This window comes from Phyllostomus hastatus, unplaced genomic scaffold (genome assembly GCF_019186645.2).
Source record: "Phyllostomus hastatus isolate PE091 unplaced genomic scaffold, TTU_PhHast_1.1 phas_contig_152, whole genome shotgun sequence".
Taxonomy (NCBI): Eukaryota; Metazoa; Chordata; class Mammalia; order Chiroptera; family Phyllostomidae; genus Phyllostomus; species Phyllostomus hastatus.
This window is the reverse complement of record NW_025333622.1, coordinates 12,845,752-12,861,923: the sequence shown is the minus strand read 5'-3', so window position 1 is coordinate 12,861,923 and position 16,172 is coordinate 12,845,752. Positions and strand designations below refer to the sequence as shown.

Genomic DNA, 16,172 nt, shown 5'->3' with positions numbered 1-16,172 from the left:
TTCCTATGTACCAGATGTGGGAACTGAGGATGGGAGACATGGGGCAGAGCCTTTGGTTTCAGCTCTCATTCCTGTACTCATTCCTAAAGTTGATGTGGAAGCTCAGTGAGTGTCTGTCAATCCTAAAAATGAAAACTACGATAGAGGCAGAATCAGATTTCTTCTCAGGGTTACTGAGTGTCAGCCCTGGGCTCTAAGAGGCTTTCAAAGAAGATCTAGACAATTTCCCTACCTCTGCACGGGTTTCCCATGCACAGCAATTCCTGCCCTTGGAGGGTCTGCCCAACCCTTAACTCTTCATCTGCCTCTGTTGCTGCCAGCTCTTAGGGCCCAGAACTGCAGCCCCCTGGGCTCATCTCCTCTGGCTTGCAGAGGGCTACTGCCCTGCACCATTGGTAGCAGAGTGTGGGGTAGACCCATAGTGGGAGGGGACTAACAGCAGCTGAGAGGTCCCCGACCTTTGGGAGGAGGGCAGTCTGGTTCTGAAAGCTCCCAGGAAAGAGAATTGTGCACCCCCTGATCACCCCGTCTGGTTCACACTTGGTGGTCCCCACCTCCTTTCCCCTGCCTCAGACTCAGATAACCTTTTAAATGCCCCTTCCTTTCCTTTTTCTTTTCTTTCTCGTAACCTCTGAAACATTCTAATTTACAAAAAACAAGGTGCAAATATAGCTGCATTAGGTTTTAACCATTTGAGAGTAAGTTGTTGACATGATGCCCATCATCCCTGAAAGCATTAATGCACGTTGCCCACAAACAAGAACATTTTCTTATATAGCCACAGGGCAACCATCAGAATCCGGAGGTTCTGTAACGTGAGTACATGGTCATTATCTAGAGCTCAGATCCTCGTCAAATTCTGCCGTCATTACAATTACATCCTTTATAGCAAAAGCATTTGGTTCCAGAGCTCCCGTTGCATTTAGTCATCATGTCTCTAGTGTCCGTCAAGCCAGAACAGGCTTTCCTCAATTTTCATGGCCTCCGACACTGAAAGATCACTGGCCAGTGTCCTGTGGATGCCGATAAGTTTGGGTTGTATGACTCTTCCTCACAATTGAGTTCAGGTGACGCATCCTGCGGGAACGCCACAGACGCACGCTGTTCTCTCATTGCATACTAGCAGGAGGCATGCAGTTTTGATTTGTCCGGCTACTTACAGAATTGACTCTGTGTTTCAGTGATGTCTGTTAGGCTTCTGCATGGTAAAGCTACTCTTTCTCTCTTCAAGTTAGTAAGATTTTCTGGGAGAAGTGCTTTAAAACCATGTAAACATTTCATTCCTCATCATTAATTTCCCATTATCAGTACCTATTTTGATACTCAAATTGTCCCTGATTTGGTCACAGGTAGCATCCTCAAGCTGGTTTCCAAGCCCTTTGACGTGTCTCCTTCACTTTTTGTGAGCTTTCGTATTTTCTGGCACAAATGTTTCTGGCTTATCTTGTGCTTTCCACACCTCTGATCTGGAACCAGCCATCTCCCCAAGGAGACTAGATTCCATTTAGTGGATTCCATCTAAAAATGAGGACCCAGGGCTAGGTGGGCTCACTGATTTTAGGGTGCTGATACTCCCAGGCTGTCTCAGTGGAAAGAATGTGTGTGTACACACGCACTTACATAACATACATTTCTATCTCCATCCGTATGTGTTGTCAAGTATGAGTTTATGTGAGACCTCTTCTAATCCAGCACCACAGTATCTAGCTTCTATTGCCCTTCCCATTCCCATGTTTGTGACTCACTTCTCTGAGGGTAAAAACTCTGGACCCTATTATTCTGAATATGTTTACATATTAGACCAATCCCTCTGTGTATAAACAGCCTCCCATTGTCAGCACCTCCGCCATGCAGCTGCATCTGTCACCCGGCGCTAAGCTCCGACACCCTGTGCCAGGCAGCCTCCTGCAAGGGTACCCTCTCTTCCCCGCTCAAGCTCCAGTTGGCTGAGTCAGGCCACCCTCCTGTGCAGAGGCCCCCCTGGGCTCCTGCACGTCACCCTCCCATACCAGGGATACCCTGCGCACTCCACTCCGACCCCGGCATATGGTGCTGGGCTGCCCTTGCCTTCCCAAGTTTCAACACCTCACACTGGACTATTGAGATATCCATGCCGCACCTCTCCCTGGGCAGCATGGAGGTTGAGTTTGCTCAGCTCCACCTGATGGCTTTAGGATGGAATTGTTCCATGTTTCATATGTTGATGGCTCACACTTGATTCTGTTACTGAAGCAAAGGACAAACAATTGTCCTCAAGTGAAAGCCAGCCCCATGCCCTATACCTGTTCCTGCCCCTCACATACTCTGTGGAGAGGAGGAGGGGACTCCAGTCCCAGGGACAAAAAGAAGGCAGAGTTGACTTCACCTTCTCCTCCCCGGGTAGCAACAGTGGGGTGGAGCCAGTGAGGTAACCAAGGTCCCATCGACTGCACAGCTCATCCACCATGGCATGTGTACTAGAAGGAGGACAGCTTAACTGCACAAATGCTTCCATGGAAATGCTTTTGAGATGCTGCGTCAGCCAGCATTTGTGTGGGTCTCAGGAGTGTAGGTGTAAAGACATAAATAACAACACAGGACATAAAATACCTGCCACCCAGAATCAATCAATCTCTCTCCCTCTGCACCTACATACAGCTCAGGACACATAACTCATGTGCAGCCACGCACCTCCACGGAGTCACCTGTAGTGGCCATGGCCACGCGACCCTCACATAGCTGCTTCCACATGCATGGCCCCACACCCTCTCACAGCTTCCTCTGTGACTTCGGCACTGACAACGATCATTTTCTCTCTTTCCCTGCCAAGGAAACCAGTTGCCAAGATGCTTACAAAGGTAGATTCATTTGTGAAATTTGACACGGAAGCTCAGGGATCGATACAATTTTTATAGCTCTAGAAATAAACAAAAAAAGTATAATCTTTTTACTTTTCAGAAAACTAAAAGAAAAAAGCATATCCCTCCTTTCTGTTCTACTGTGCACACCCTAAAGCAGGTGTGTTGTGGGCAAAAGGGGCCTGAGCACAGCACGACAGCTGGGTGACAGTGGACAACAGGGCCTCTGCCATGTAATGTTAGGGAGGGCGTTGTCACATCATGTCACCTTTCTGAGCTGCTTGCTCCTGTTAGAAGAGATGTGTTAATGAACAGCTGGCAAGATTGTTGGGGGATTAGGGATAAGTATGTAAAGTGCCAAGTATAGGGCCTTGTGAGTAGTAGGTGCTTAACAGGTATGAACTATAGATTCTTTCAGGTTTAACATTCTACACTTGCTCTTTCTTGGCCACATAGCTCCAAACCTTTTATAGATGGTGCTTGAATTGTCTGCTCCTGCAGCAATTCTCTGCTCTGCAGTCACCCAGTGGCGGCATGGTTCCTTGGACAGGGTTCTCACTGCCAGTCTTCTGAGAGCCGTGATTGTTAGAAAGCACTGCCTTCCACTGAGGTGGATTCTGCCTCTGCGAGACCTTCCCCATGCTCCTTTGGAGCCAGACAGAGTGGGGAGACTCCTTCACATGGCTGCCTGCCTCCCACACCCCCAGGCTGCACACCCCAGTCCCTTTACCCTTTGTGCTGGGTTCAGTCACTTTTTCTTCTGGCCATGCCTCAGCATCTCTCTCGGCCTTGGAGAGTCAGGCTAAGAAATAAACATGGCTAGGTGGCTGGCCCCAATGCTGTACTTGTAGTGATGTGGCTTCTGTTTCCATGAGCAGTTGTGGAAAGGGCCATATCACACTGGTACCGAGCTGGAATCCACTACAACTGCCTACGTTACCAGCAAGCTGTAGCTCCTAACCTGTGGATGTTTGGAATCTAAACTGAGTCCTGCTTCTTACTTATTTTACAGTCATTTTGGATTTGGTCCTTACAAACAGAGCATTGCTCTCTGAGGTCATTGTTTTCTTTGATAGGTGCCCTGGCATGGATGTGGGTGCTTCTTCAAGCTGGTGCACACTCAGCTCTTAATCTGCACCTTGGAATTCTGTTAGGTCGCCAGTTATGAACACACAAAATCATTTGTCACCTTCCCCATGAAGGTGCCATGGAGGCAAGGTCTTGTCAAACTCCCTTTCCATGTCTCAGTTTCCTCATCTGTGAAATGGGTATTATAGTGGCGTGTGCCTGATAAGGTCATTGTGAGGGTCACACAAATCTACTGACAATTTAACAATCCCAAGAGCTGATTGTTAAATTGTCAGTAGATTTGTGGAATGAATGAGGTTGCTGTGGTGTCTTGAAGCTGGCCGCAGCAGGAGTACCTACACCACAGAAATCAGCAAATGTGAAAATCAGAGCTTCTTTCCTGGAGAGCCAGTTGTTGGGTGTGTATCAGCATGCCACTGTATAAAACACAACAGTACCTGGTGGGAAGTAAGCAACCAATAAATGTTAAGTATTGTGATTATTCACTTATTAACTCAACTAATAGTCCTGTCAAAAGAAGACATGAGATGAGTCAGCTGTAATGGTTCTTAATGAACCTATACTAGTACCTCCTTGCAGTTGTTACTTCCTTTCCCAGCTGCTCAGGAGGCAGGCAGCTGACAGTCTCAGGACTGGGTTCCCCACACCTGTTCCTTTGGGCATTATTGTGCAACACTCCAGGCCTGTGCCAGGCACAGGGGAGTCAACAGTGAATGGGACAGACAAGATCTTTGCCCTCATGAAGCTTACAGTCTCACAGAGAAGACAGACATCAAAACCAGTGAACAAACAATGTCACAGTAGAATTAAAATTGTGAAAGCACTTAGAAGAATGATGGAGTCATTGAGAAAAATGGGGCACCCCCTTTCAACTGGGTGGTGGCAGTGGCTTTTTCCCTTCATGGAACCCGTTGTTAAACACTGAACAGCACAGCACTGGGAAGAGGGCCCTTTTCTGAGATGAGGGCATTGAAACTGAGACTCAAGAGAGAGGTCGGCTTGCTAAGAGTGGAGGGAAGGGTGTTTACACAGAATACTTGCTGATACAAATTTCTGGGGTGGAAGACATGTTCTGCCCATCCCATCTATAACTGGTAAGTGAAACCTAGCATGCTTTTCTGAATCCCTGAGCCTAGGGGAGCTTTTTTACCTTCCACATTCCCACTGATTTCACCCACTCTGTCTACTACCACCCCCTTCTTAATTCCCTCCCTTTTGGCCCAGCCCACAGAATCATCTGCCCCAGGTGCCCTGTGCTAGGGGTTCTAAGTGATGAGTGACACCTTGGGGTGGGGACCAGTCCAGGCACGGTTTCATTACCAGAGTGTTAGTCCAGCCAGTGTCTAATGGAGGAGACATGCCAAGCAGGAGCTCTGACCAGGGAAGGGCTCTGGCCAAAGCCGAAGAGCTCCAGCTAAGCAGATGGGACCCTTGGCCCTCAAGGGAGCCAGAGCAGGCTAGGGCATGAAGCCAGGCAGATTATGCACTGAGGACAAGGCAGAACCTCAAGCCCTATATTTGTGGGTGAGTAGAGGATTTGGGAAGAGAGAGGGGAATGGTATTTAAGTTTCTATAATATTGAGTATACCTAGCACCCAGAGCTCACTTATGCCACTCCAGTTATGGGGTCTGTTGGCTGCAGGGTATGTTACAAGTGCCAGCAGATATTGAGCATAATGATGTTGGTATTCTCTTTCTCCCATCACCACTAGCTTAAGAATAGGATGGAGTCTGACCTTGTAAGAGGTTTATCCAAGTATCTGGACCTTGGAGAAGACAAGGGTGGGAAGCCGCAGTGGGGCTGATGGGTTCTACCTCTACAATGATTTTACCTCTCCTCACCCTACCAGCCAACCCTTCCAGCCTTCAGGGAAAAGATGGGTTGTCCTTGGCCTCTCTGATTTCTTTCCTCCCACCATCCCCAGCACTTGCTTGGTGTGCACAACAGTCCCACGAGTGGGTGAGTCGGATATTCTGATCATTTGCAGTTGAAAGAAAGGACTCTCAGGGAGGTTGGTAACTTGTACATTAACAGGCCTAGGTTTGGCTCTACCTTATGACTTCTGTAAACTCCAGTTCTCTCATTAGGCAAATGGAACAATGAGACCAATCTCACAGTTTCCTGTGAGGATTGTTGAGACAATATATGTGAAATCACTCTGTAAGCTGCGATTTAACTGCCAGTAATTCTTTACTATCATAATTAGAACTAGTTTAAAAACCATTTATCTCTCAATCCAATACCCTTTTTTTTTTTTACTAAAATTGCTTATTCATCCATCATTTATTCAGTAACAATCTTTGAATGTTCACAAGAAGTCAGGTGCTCTGCTGGATCCTGGAAATAGGAAGATAAAATAGACAATTAAGAGGAGATCATAGGCTAGAGGTAAATCAGGCCCTCAAAAGGTGTGCAGCAGGTGGTGTGATTGTCACCATCATGGGTGTGTAAGCAGCGTGGCAGGGGAGCAGAGGGCAGTATGTGGCTGTGCTAAGTGGGGGAATGACATTGGAGAGGCTCCACCATCTCATAGCGTGCTCCCTGGCCTCATGCTCACGCCCCTCCCTCTCCTGTGGGACAGGTTCCGCTCTGGGAAACAGCGAGGGGTCTACAATGGGGAGACCACTACCATAGACCTGTGGGCCCCGCTGACTCTGCTGAACATGCTGGAGGCCCAAATGAGATCACCCCTGATTTGTAAAAACAACAACAAAATCCACAAAACAAAACAAAAATATCTAGACTGTTAAACAAATGACCATGAATTAGAATGACTAAATTTATGTAATAACCACTCAAGCCAGAAGGAAAAAATAATCCCACTAAAAACAACCCCCCAAAATCAGAATGTCTAATTTGTAAACTTAAAGTTAGAGGGGAAATCTCAATCTGGAGTCTATTGCTTCCTGTGGTATATTTAATTATGATTAATTACTCTAAAATTTATAAGCCAGGGTCCTATCATAGCTAGTTGATCAAACTTTCCATCATCCATATGGAATAAAACGTTACGGAATAATAACAGCACTAGAGAGTGACCTCAGTACGACCTTGAGCTGACACAGTATTTGTCATGTGGGGTCCAGATTAGGAGTGAGCTCACATCCCATTACTGCTTAGAAACTTAAGATCAGTAGCTAAGATGCCTTTGAAGGGGCTTCATGGAGCAGAGACACCCTCCCACACAGTGTTTTGAGTCAACCCAGTGCCATACACTGGCCAATAACTCCTAATTAATTGCCACAAACCCCACCACAAGTGGTAGCATTTTGCAAACTGGGAAACAATCTCGTAGTTCAAGTTGTTACTGGCAGAGACTACAGAAAACAGAAAGACTACTCCTGATGACACAGCGGGGTAACTGTATTTGGGTCCACAATGACAATATGGCCTCTTTTAAAAAAATTGGACTTGAGAAATTGGTACAAATTTGAGTCGAATTGGGCATTGCAGGCAGTTTCTTTATTGATGTCTGTTAGTCCCTAAACATGCAGAATACTATATGTTATACATGCTCGATACATATTTGAAAAATGAAAGAATTTGGAAGAACTGCAAAGGATCTTCACGATTTTCAGATTCAACCTCCCTTCTTTTTTTTTTCTTCCAGTGAGGAAACTGAGGCCCCAAAGGAGAGAAACTATTTAACCAAGGCTAGCTGGAACAAGGGCGTAAATTGTCTGCCACCAGGACCCCAGCATAAGGTTGTGCAGGTTGGGCACTGCACAAAAGCAACTGGGTGTGGGGATGGATGGGGCATGAAATCCAGTCCACAGCTGCACTGAAGGGAGGTGTGTCTCTTTCACAAAGGGACCATCTACTCACCAAGCCAAGTGGGGGCCATGTCTGCTCTGAGAAACGTTTGGTTACAGAAGAGTGATGTTAAATGAACAGAGGCACAGATTGTTGAGCATTTTATAGGGTTAATTGATTCCTTCTGCCTTTTTGTAAGCAGAAACAGCGTGATTTTTGCTCTTCTGTGACCTACTGTATCTCTGTTTCCCTGTATGTTTATATTTATAGCAGCAAATGAATAAGAGGGCTAGTGCAGAGAACAGAGGTAGCACTCATGCACTCATGCACCCAAGTTATGTTCCATACATACTTATCTGTCAGAGTAAACTCTAAGTTCTTATCAATTTCTGCTTCTTGCAATCTTACTGGAGTCCAGTCTATGGAATCATCATGGTCAACCTTGTACAAGGACCCAGGGTGAAGGTCATGGGGCACCACAGGCAGGAGAAGATATCTTCCTGGGCCACAGAAAGGCCATGGTCTAATGCATCTGTTCATTCACTCAGTAGTAATCTTTGAATGTTTGTGCCCCACAGACACTAGGGGAGAGCCTTCAAGAAATGTGCACAGAGAAAAGTGCAGGCCATCAAAACACTTTAAAAATGTTTACAAAAATAAGATGAACCAGGCTTTACATGCAAATGACTGAACAGGCGGATCAGGCATATTTGTCTGTTATTTTTCAGAATAAGAAATTAATTAGGCAATCTGTATTTTCAAAAATCCTTTACTTTGTCCTCTTGTGAATTACCTTGGTGCTTCCTGTAGGTTGAGTTCCTGCCCTTGGGTCTCAGAACCCCCAGAGTAGCAGAACTTGAATACTTATTGCTCCCACCCACTTCTAACCTTTTAGAGATGACTGGCCCTTCCTGAGGTAGGGCTTCTGAGCAGTAACCCAGAGGGTCACATGAGCCTGGGCCTCAGTCTAGAGCAATCAAGGCAATGTACAGCTGCCATGTGTCTGACTCCTTTTAGAGGAGGCCTTATCTTTTAAGCCTTAATTAAATACCAGATATTGGAGAGCAGACCATCACCAGAAACTGCTAATGGGCACTCCATCACCTGCATTACCCACTGTGAAGACAGGAAATAAAGCCAGTGACCTGTGTGCCCTTTGCCATCTAGAAGCCTCCAATTCAAATTCATTTTAGTGAAACTCAGATTCAGAACAGATGTAAGTTTTGGTTTTGGTTGTTTTTTTTAAACTCCTGAGTCAGGCCATTGTTCAATTTTCTCAGCAAAGTTCAGGCATTGTGTAATTTTTCAAAAGATGACACAGAAAGAGAGTTTCAGAGCATGAGTATGTGTAATCTTTCAGAGGAAATGTTCAGATGGAACCAGCCAACCAATCCATCACCCTGTCAATTTCACAGTGGCATCCAAGAGAGAGTTTTCTCTGATCTTTACAACAATGAATACACAGAGAGACTCCAAAATTAGGTGTACGTGTATGTCAAACCATCAGAAACCCAGCTAAGAAGTTTTCCTGCTGTAGAAGGACCAGGGGGTCTTGGAAATGACTCAGCAGAAGCCATTTAGAGCAGGGGCTTGGTCCTGGCCCTGTCCCCTTCACCTCTCTACGGGCTGGTTGACAAGTGGGAGATGCCAAATAGAGTCTATGCCCTGAGCCTGGTACTTCACATGTGTTACTTCATTTCATCAGTTCAACCACCTGCTAAGTAGATGTCACTTTCCTGAGTTGTTCTGTATGGAATTGGAGTTTGGTTTAGTCAAGTAACTTGTGGAAAGTAATACAGCTAATAATGAGACTATCCAGCACTTAAATCCAGGTTTTTCTGACTCGGAGCCCATGCTCTTGTCAAAACACTAAGTTGCCTCCCTCATGAATCCACTGGGGGATGAGCCCTGGCTTTGAACAGGTGCAAGAGCAATAGAGGAGTTTCCCCAGCCTTCTTCGGGTTTGAATTGTCACAGGAGCCTAACATAGGGTGGGGTCCATGAGAAGAGCATTAGAGTCATGGCATATCAGACCTGGGTTCTATTTCTCAGCCACCATGTAACCTCTCTAAGCCTCAGTTTCCTTAGTGCTAAATAATAAGAATAAAGTGTTTATATCATAGAGTTTTGGGGAGGATTACATATTATGGTGTATGTTGTGAGTTTAGCACAACCCAGCACATAGTAACTGCTCAATGCATTTTAGGGACAAAACATGCAACTAGCTTTCAATTCTCTCATAAACTACATGGTGAAGGGTGAGGTGTGTCCCATCCTGAAAGCAGAATCAGAACCGGCCTAAAACCTGTAGATTTGGCTTTGCCAAGTGTGGCCTTGGCGTTCTTATTTTCCAGTCATCACCATATTTAAGGGTAAAGTGGAAGAGGTGGAGCTGCCTGTGGAGAAGGTGGACATTATCATCAGCGAGTGGATGGGCTATTGTCTCTTCTATGAGTCAATGCTCAACACAGTCATCTTTGCCAGAGACAAGTGGCTGGTAAGTGTCCTGCATGCTCTGCCCTGTTGGTCTCTGGCTGTCTTGCTGCTATACCCTTGCCCTGCAGCCTAGGAAGAATAGGTCTTGGGCTAGAAGGTCACCTCTTCCAGTTCCTCCTCTTTAAACCAGATCTGCTTCATGGAACAGAATGATTGTCCCTGGGTCCAACGCATCCAACTGTCACAATATTCTTCTGTAGGTCTAATCTTGGCTTCTTTTGCGTAATAGAAACGCATTCTGTATTTTCAAGACAAAAGGTTATTCTGGTCAACAAATACTTAGGGTTGCATGGCTGCCAAAGAGCCAAGAGTGCTTCTGACCTTGGCTTCTCCAGGCTGAGAGGTCATATCATCTTCCACTGTTCCACAATGGACTTATCCTTGCCCCTCCATACCCCTGCCACTTGATTGGCTCTGTTGATTCCACCTGGGTCCCTCAAATTCTCCTTGCTCCAAAATAAAAAGTGAGCATTGCCATCTGAGCCCTAACTCTGGCCAAGGTGACAGCTGCTGAATGAGATGTTGGCAAGGGGATGCCTGTCTGGTGACTCTATGTGCAGTTCAAAATGTGATGTCTTTGTCAGGTGAATAGATTACAAGACCCATTTCCCCACAATTCATCAACAGAAACCTGGAGGGCTTATGTTTCCAGACCGGGCAGCATTGTACGTGGTAGCAATTGAAGACAGACAGTACAAGGACTTCAAAATCCACTGTAAGTCACCTTTTCGTTCTCCACTGGGCCGTGATTTATTTATTTATTTATTTATTTTTGCCCATTTAGGGTGGGAGGCATTTCAGTGGGCCTGAGATGAGCTGCTAGTCTATAAACACACTGTGGTGTCTGTGGAGTCCCCCTGACTCTTCCTGGGTCATTCTCTCTGTAAATGGTTTCCTCTAGTTCCATGGGTGGGAGGTCTATAGAGAGAAAATAAGCAATACAGCTGGTATAAGATAAATGTCCTGAGGTGAGAGAATAAATGCAATGTGAATGAAAAATAAGTTGAAGCCACAGAAGCTGAACTTTTGCAAAGAATAGCAGGTCAGGTGGCTGGAAGTCAGCAGGTTTAATTATCCCAAAAGTCTACCACAGGGGTCAGAAGTGACAGGTCTTTAGCCAGGCCAATCATTCTGACTCCTAGCTTCATACTACTCAAGCTTATCAAAATGATATTGGTTCTCCTTCACACTAAGTAAAATGTGTATTCTTCTCTGAGGTTCTTTGGGGGAAGCAGTGGGGGTGGGAAGACACAGAGGTGGCACGTGCATGCGTGCATGCATGTGCATGTGTGTGTGCGCGGTGAGGGAGACTCATATCCAAACCTGTATTCATAGTGCTTTATCAGATGAAAACTTGTTCTCTTAGGAGAAAAAAGCCAGAAAATATCTTCATTGTTTTACCTGGTTCAAAAAGGATTCCTTTGTTCTATTTAATTTAAAGGATAACATTTCTCAGTGACACAATCCTGGTCCTGAATGAGATTATTGCAGAACTTTCCTTTTATAAGGCCAGAAATGGCCATGTGTCCCCAACCAGAAATAGACTTGACAAAGGAGCAAAGAACCCCTCCTCACATAAGTATCACATACACTGTTTAGCCCAAAGTGAGAGGCAGAAACTCCCAAAGTCCCATCAACTCAGCAGATCTGGGGCTCCTGCCCCTCCAATGGTTCATCCCTCTTTGCAAGGTGACTGTGGAGGGGCCCCGGTCCAAGCAGATGAGGAAATGCCTCCTACCCTGAGAGACTGAGACTCAGTAGTATGGCAAGTTGATTCACAGAATTTCCATCGAACAGTTGTTAGTGCCACTGACAAGACCTCAGGTGGACTCTGCTATGGAATGTGTGAGTTTGTGTGTGTTCACACCCTTCTGGAAGTATAACATCAAAGGGTGGATCAGAAGACAGAAATGGGACAGTTGTTTGAGGCTCTGTGCCCTCTGCCTCCAGCCACCCTGGCATCATTTCTAATCTTTGATGAGGATTGAGAAGTAAGATGACTCAATTAGATGACCATGCTTTGAAATCTGTCAGCCTTGGGTTCAAGTTCTACCTGAGTCACTTTGAGCAAATTACCTAATATCCTTGAGCCTTAGTTAGAGATAATATCACTAATCCTATAGCCCTTTCATGAGGATTAGTGAGGACACAACAGTTCTTGGTACTGCAGGGCACCAGACTGGTCTAATCTCTGACTGTGTCAGTCACTAAGCTCCTTTCTGCTCCTGGCTCAGGCAAGGGAGCCTGACTGCTATGCTTTCTGGCCTCCAGTGGCTCACACTCTGGGACAGATGTGATCTCACAGTAGATTGCAGGAACAACTCAACAGTGAACATTGATGAAATGTATGTCTACAGAGGATGCAGTTTGCCCTGGACCTGCATTATAATGCTGCTTTTGGAGTTCTTGCTGTGTAACTGTACCAAATAGTGTTTTGAAGAGAAACTTTAGGTGCATTCTTCATTCTCATGTGCACTTAAATATTTATTGAACTCCATCCCTGGGCACAGCTCCTTAAGGAACTTCCTCATGGCTTAGAAGCAAAGATATCTTTTCCTCCTCTCTTCCCTGGGTTGTGTTTGGGAACCTCTGGCAGGTGCACCTGGCGATGAGCCCACTGGGGCCAGAAGAGGACTGGGCAGGCTCTGAGAGCTACTAGGGGCAGTACTGATACCCAGGTGCCAGCCCAGAACTGGAGATCATGTGATTCAGCCTTGCATTGCTTATTGCAATTTTCATAGGTCTTAGGAAGCAAAAAATGGAAAAAGAGCCCAATTTTTTTTTCTTATGAAATGCTTGCTCTGGAGTATCTGTCAAAAAACAAACAGAATCAGAAATTAAACACCCATTTAAAGTTTATTTAAAATACTGTTAAGTTTTTCTATTGGAATGTGTTTTATAAATTATCTGTTTTTGTTTGTACAAAAGGAAGCAAAACCATTTAGAAATCTGTTTCAAATAAATGAAGATTTTGGTTACTCTGAGTTTGAAATCAAAAGTAAGCATAAAGGTTTCTGGTTGCTAAGGGAACAATAGTAAGCAAATTTCAGTTGGCTGAAGAACCAGCTAAAAGAGAAAAATCTTGAAGTGGGGCAGGAGAGTGAGACATGCCTAGTCCCTTTCAGAAAATAAACTGTTAGGAAAACAGCCTCCTTTCCTCTCCTCTTCTCTCCTCACCCTTCCTCTCCTTTCCTTTCTCAACCACATTCAACATGGGAACACAAGAATGAGAGAAATACAGAATCTGCCCTCAGTTTGCTCACCAAATACTAGAGAATACATAAAAAGTGAGACAAATGACTGGCATGTACTAGGCTTGCAATACATATTTGGTTGAGTGAGTGAATGAGTAAACAAATGAAGGAATAAAAGTAAGCCAGCAAATGAATATGCAAGGTGTACTGTCTAAACCTGAGAGAGGGCAATCATTTCTTTAAAATTTCTACTATGGAGGAGAGTTATATAATCTCAAAACTGGGAAGAAACTTGGTGAGTATTCTGTTTGATTCTTTACCCAATATATGAATCTCACCCAATCCATCAATCTACAAAATGCTGAGTGTTGGAGGGATGGACACAGCTTCCTGGCTTATGGGAAAATGCACAGGAAGGCCTGTTGAGCCAGTGGTGCCTGCAGCTGGAGGGTGGAGGCAGTGCTTCCTGCAGGGCTGAGTTGCTGTCCATCGTTTCTCCTCCACTTTCACCCCCAAACTCCGGAGCTCTAGTCTCTGGCTCTGGGCTAATTAATACATGGAGTTGGCTGAGTTCCTGAGACTCTAAAATACGTAAAACTATTGTAAACACCTTTTCTTCTCTCTAGAGGAGAAACTGAAAGTGGCGCCTGGCGGCACTTGCTTTGTTCTTCTCAAAGGCGGTCCCATTAGCCCTGGCAGAAGAACTCCAGTTGCTGGGGCCAGGGTGGGGAGAGAGGATGTAGCTACAGCTCTTGCCAATGAAAAGTAAAGTTTGTTTTCCACTACTTCATATTTCTTTTCCTCCGGCTGCTTTTGAGATTTTCATCAAAAGCACTCATCAACTGATATTCATCAGTTGGACTCCAATGTGTTTAGGTGTGTTTTTCTTTGTTTCCATCCCACTTTGGGTTCTGTGGAATTCTGGGATCCAATGGGCTGATGACTTCATTAGTTCAGGAAAAATTTCAGTTATTATCTCTACAAATATTTTATTTCTGCCTGATTGTCTTTCTCTTCCTCAGGGACTCCAATTACATATATGTTAGAAATTGTTTGATTGTCCCATTGATCTTGGATGCTCTATTGTTTTGTTCATTTTCCTCTGTTTAAGTTTAGATAATTTTTATTGACCTGTTCTCAAGTTTATTCATTATTTCCCCTGATAGATGTGTCCATTCTGCTAATTAGCTCATTGCAAGAATTCTTTGTCTCTGGTACTATGTCATTTCTAGCATTTCCATTGGCCCTTTTTATAAAGTTTCCACTTCCCAATGAAATTCTGTAACTTTTGTGTATGTTTTTCCATTAGATTTTTAAACGTATTTAGTATAAGTACTTTCAAGTCTCTGTTGAATAATTCCAACATCTGAGCTACCTCTGAGTCTGATTTTATTGACTATTTTTTTCTTTTGGTAATGGGTCATTATTTTTCTTTTTCATGTGTCTTGTAATTTTTAAATTAATGCCACAAATTGCCAGTAAAAATAGTAGAGATAGAGGAATCATATGTATTTCAAGAAAAGAACACATCTCTTCCTCTACCAGGCAGTTAAAGTGGTCAGTGTAGTGGATAGTTTTGGAAGGTCTGCACTTTGTTTTTGCTTTAGTTGCACTCATTGCACCATGGTGCAGTTCTTTTAAATAGTTTATTTTAGTCCTTAAACAAAAGTATCATAGATCCTTCTGATGTTATTTTTTAAATCAACAGAAAATTAATAACAATATTTCCTGGTAGCCAATGTCCTTTACTTCACATTCACTCATTCAATAGACAAGACAGAATTGCAACAAAAATTAATCTGCTTGATTTGTGTTGTCTTCCATCCCTGCTCCGCTCATGTTCAATGGGAACTGCTAATGGGAAATGAATGGTCAGCAGGAAGGAGAGGAAAAGTTCTAATGTCCCGGGTGATCTGTCTCCTGAATAACTGAAGGTAGGGTAGTGTGGTTGGGGACATAAGACATGAACTAATCCCTGAAAAAGAAACTAAACATCGGGTATTGTGAAGCAGTATAAACATTAAATATTTGGGAATGAATTTCAATTAAAAAGCTACATCTGAGCATCTGTGGGCCTGTGTAGTGCCAGAAGCTGTGCAGCAGGTGCTGAGGATACAGGAGTGGTCCCATGGCTGGGAGTGGCTGCAGAAGGCCTCACAGATGCCTGCAACTTTAGGCTCACCACTGCAGGACTGGAAGGGACTTTAAGGATTATTTGACACAAAGCTTTCCACAGTTTGGTCAGAATTGCCTATGTAGATTTGTAAAATTCCAAATTTTGGGGTCCCAAGTCTGGAGATCCTGAGTCAGTAGGCCTGGTTGGGGCCCAGGCATCTGTATTTTTACAAGTGTCCCAGGTGATTCTGGAACACAGAACTACTGAACCAAGCTCCTCACGTCACAAACAAGCCCTGAGAAAGGGTTCATCTGCCCATGGTCACACAGCTTGGGTAGTGGCAAAGCCAAAGCTCAAATGGCATCATGAAAACAACCACTGTCTGTCAACTGCTTTCTACGTGCCAGACACTGCCTCACACACTTTGTGTTTATTATCACGTTCAATCTTCGTTAACAACTGTAATTATCATCATCTTCATTTTAAAGAAGGAGAAAGCAACTCTTTGGGAGGTTAAATTCTTGTGAAGGTGATGTAGCAAATAAGTGGCAGAACCCAGATTTGAACTCCAAAGCCCAGGGCTTTATTAACTATTATGCACACAGACTCTCAGGTATTTGCCCAACACTTGCACTAACCCTCAGTTTGTGCTTCGGCCAAGAGACAAAGCAGGAGCGTGGCTGCCG

General features: G+C 44.6%; 1 protein-coding gene across 1 annotated transcript in view; it reads left to right on the top strand.

Moving 5' to 3' along the window:
* The window catches only part of PRMT8 (protein arginine methyltransferase 8), a 91,885-nt gene that overhangs the window by 57,591 nt on the left and 18,122 nt on the right, over positions 1-16,172 (top strand). Inside the window, exons 5-6 of the mRNA XM_045830573.1 lie at positions 10,035-10,177; positions 10,804-10,891. Of these exons, the coding sequence (XP_045686529.1) occupies positions 10,035-10,177; positions 10,804-10,891 (231 nt within the window). The remainder of the gene's footprint in view (positions 1-10,034; positions 10,178-10,803; positions 10,892-16,172) is intronic.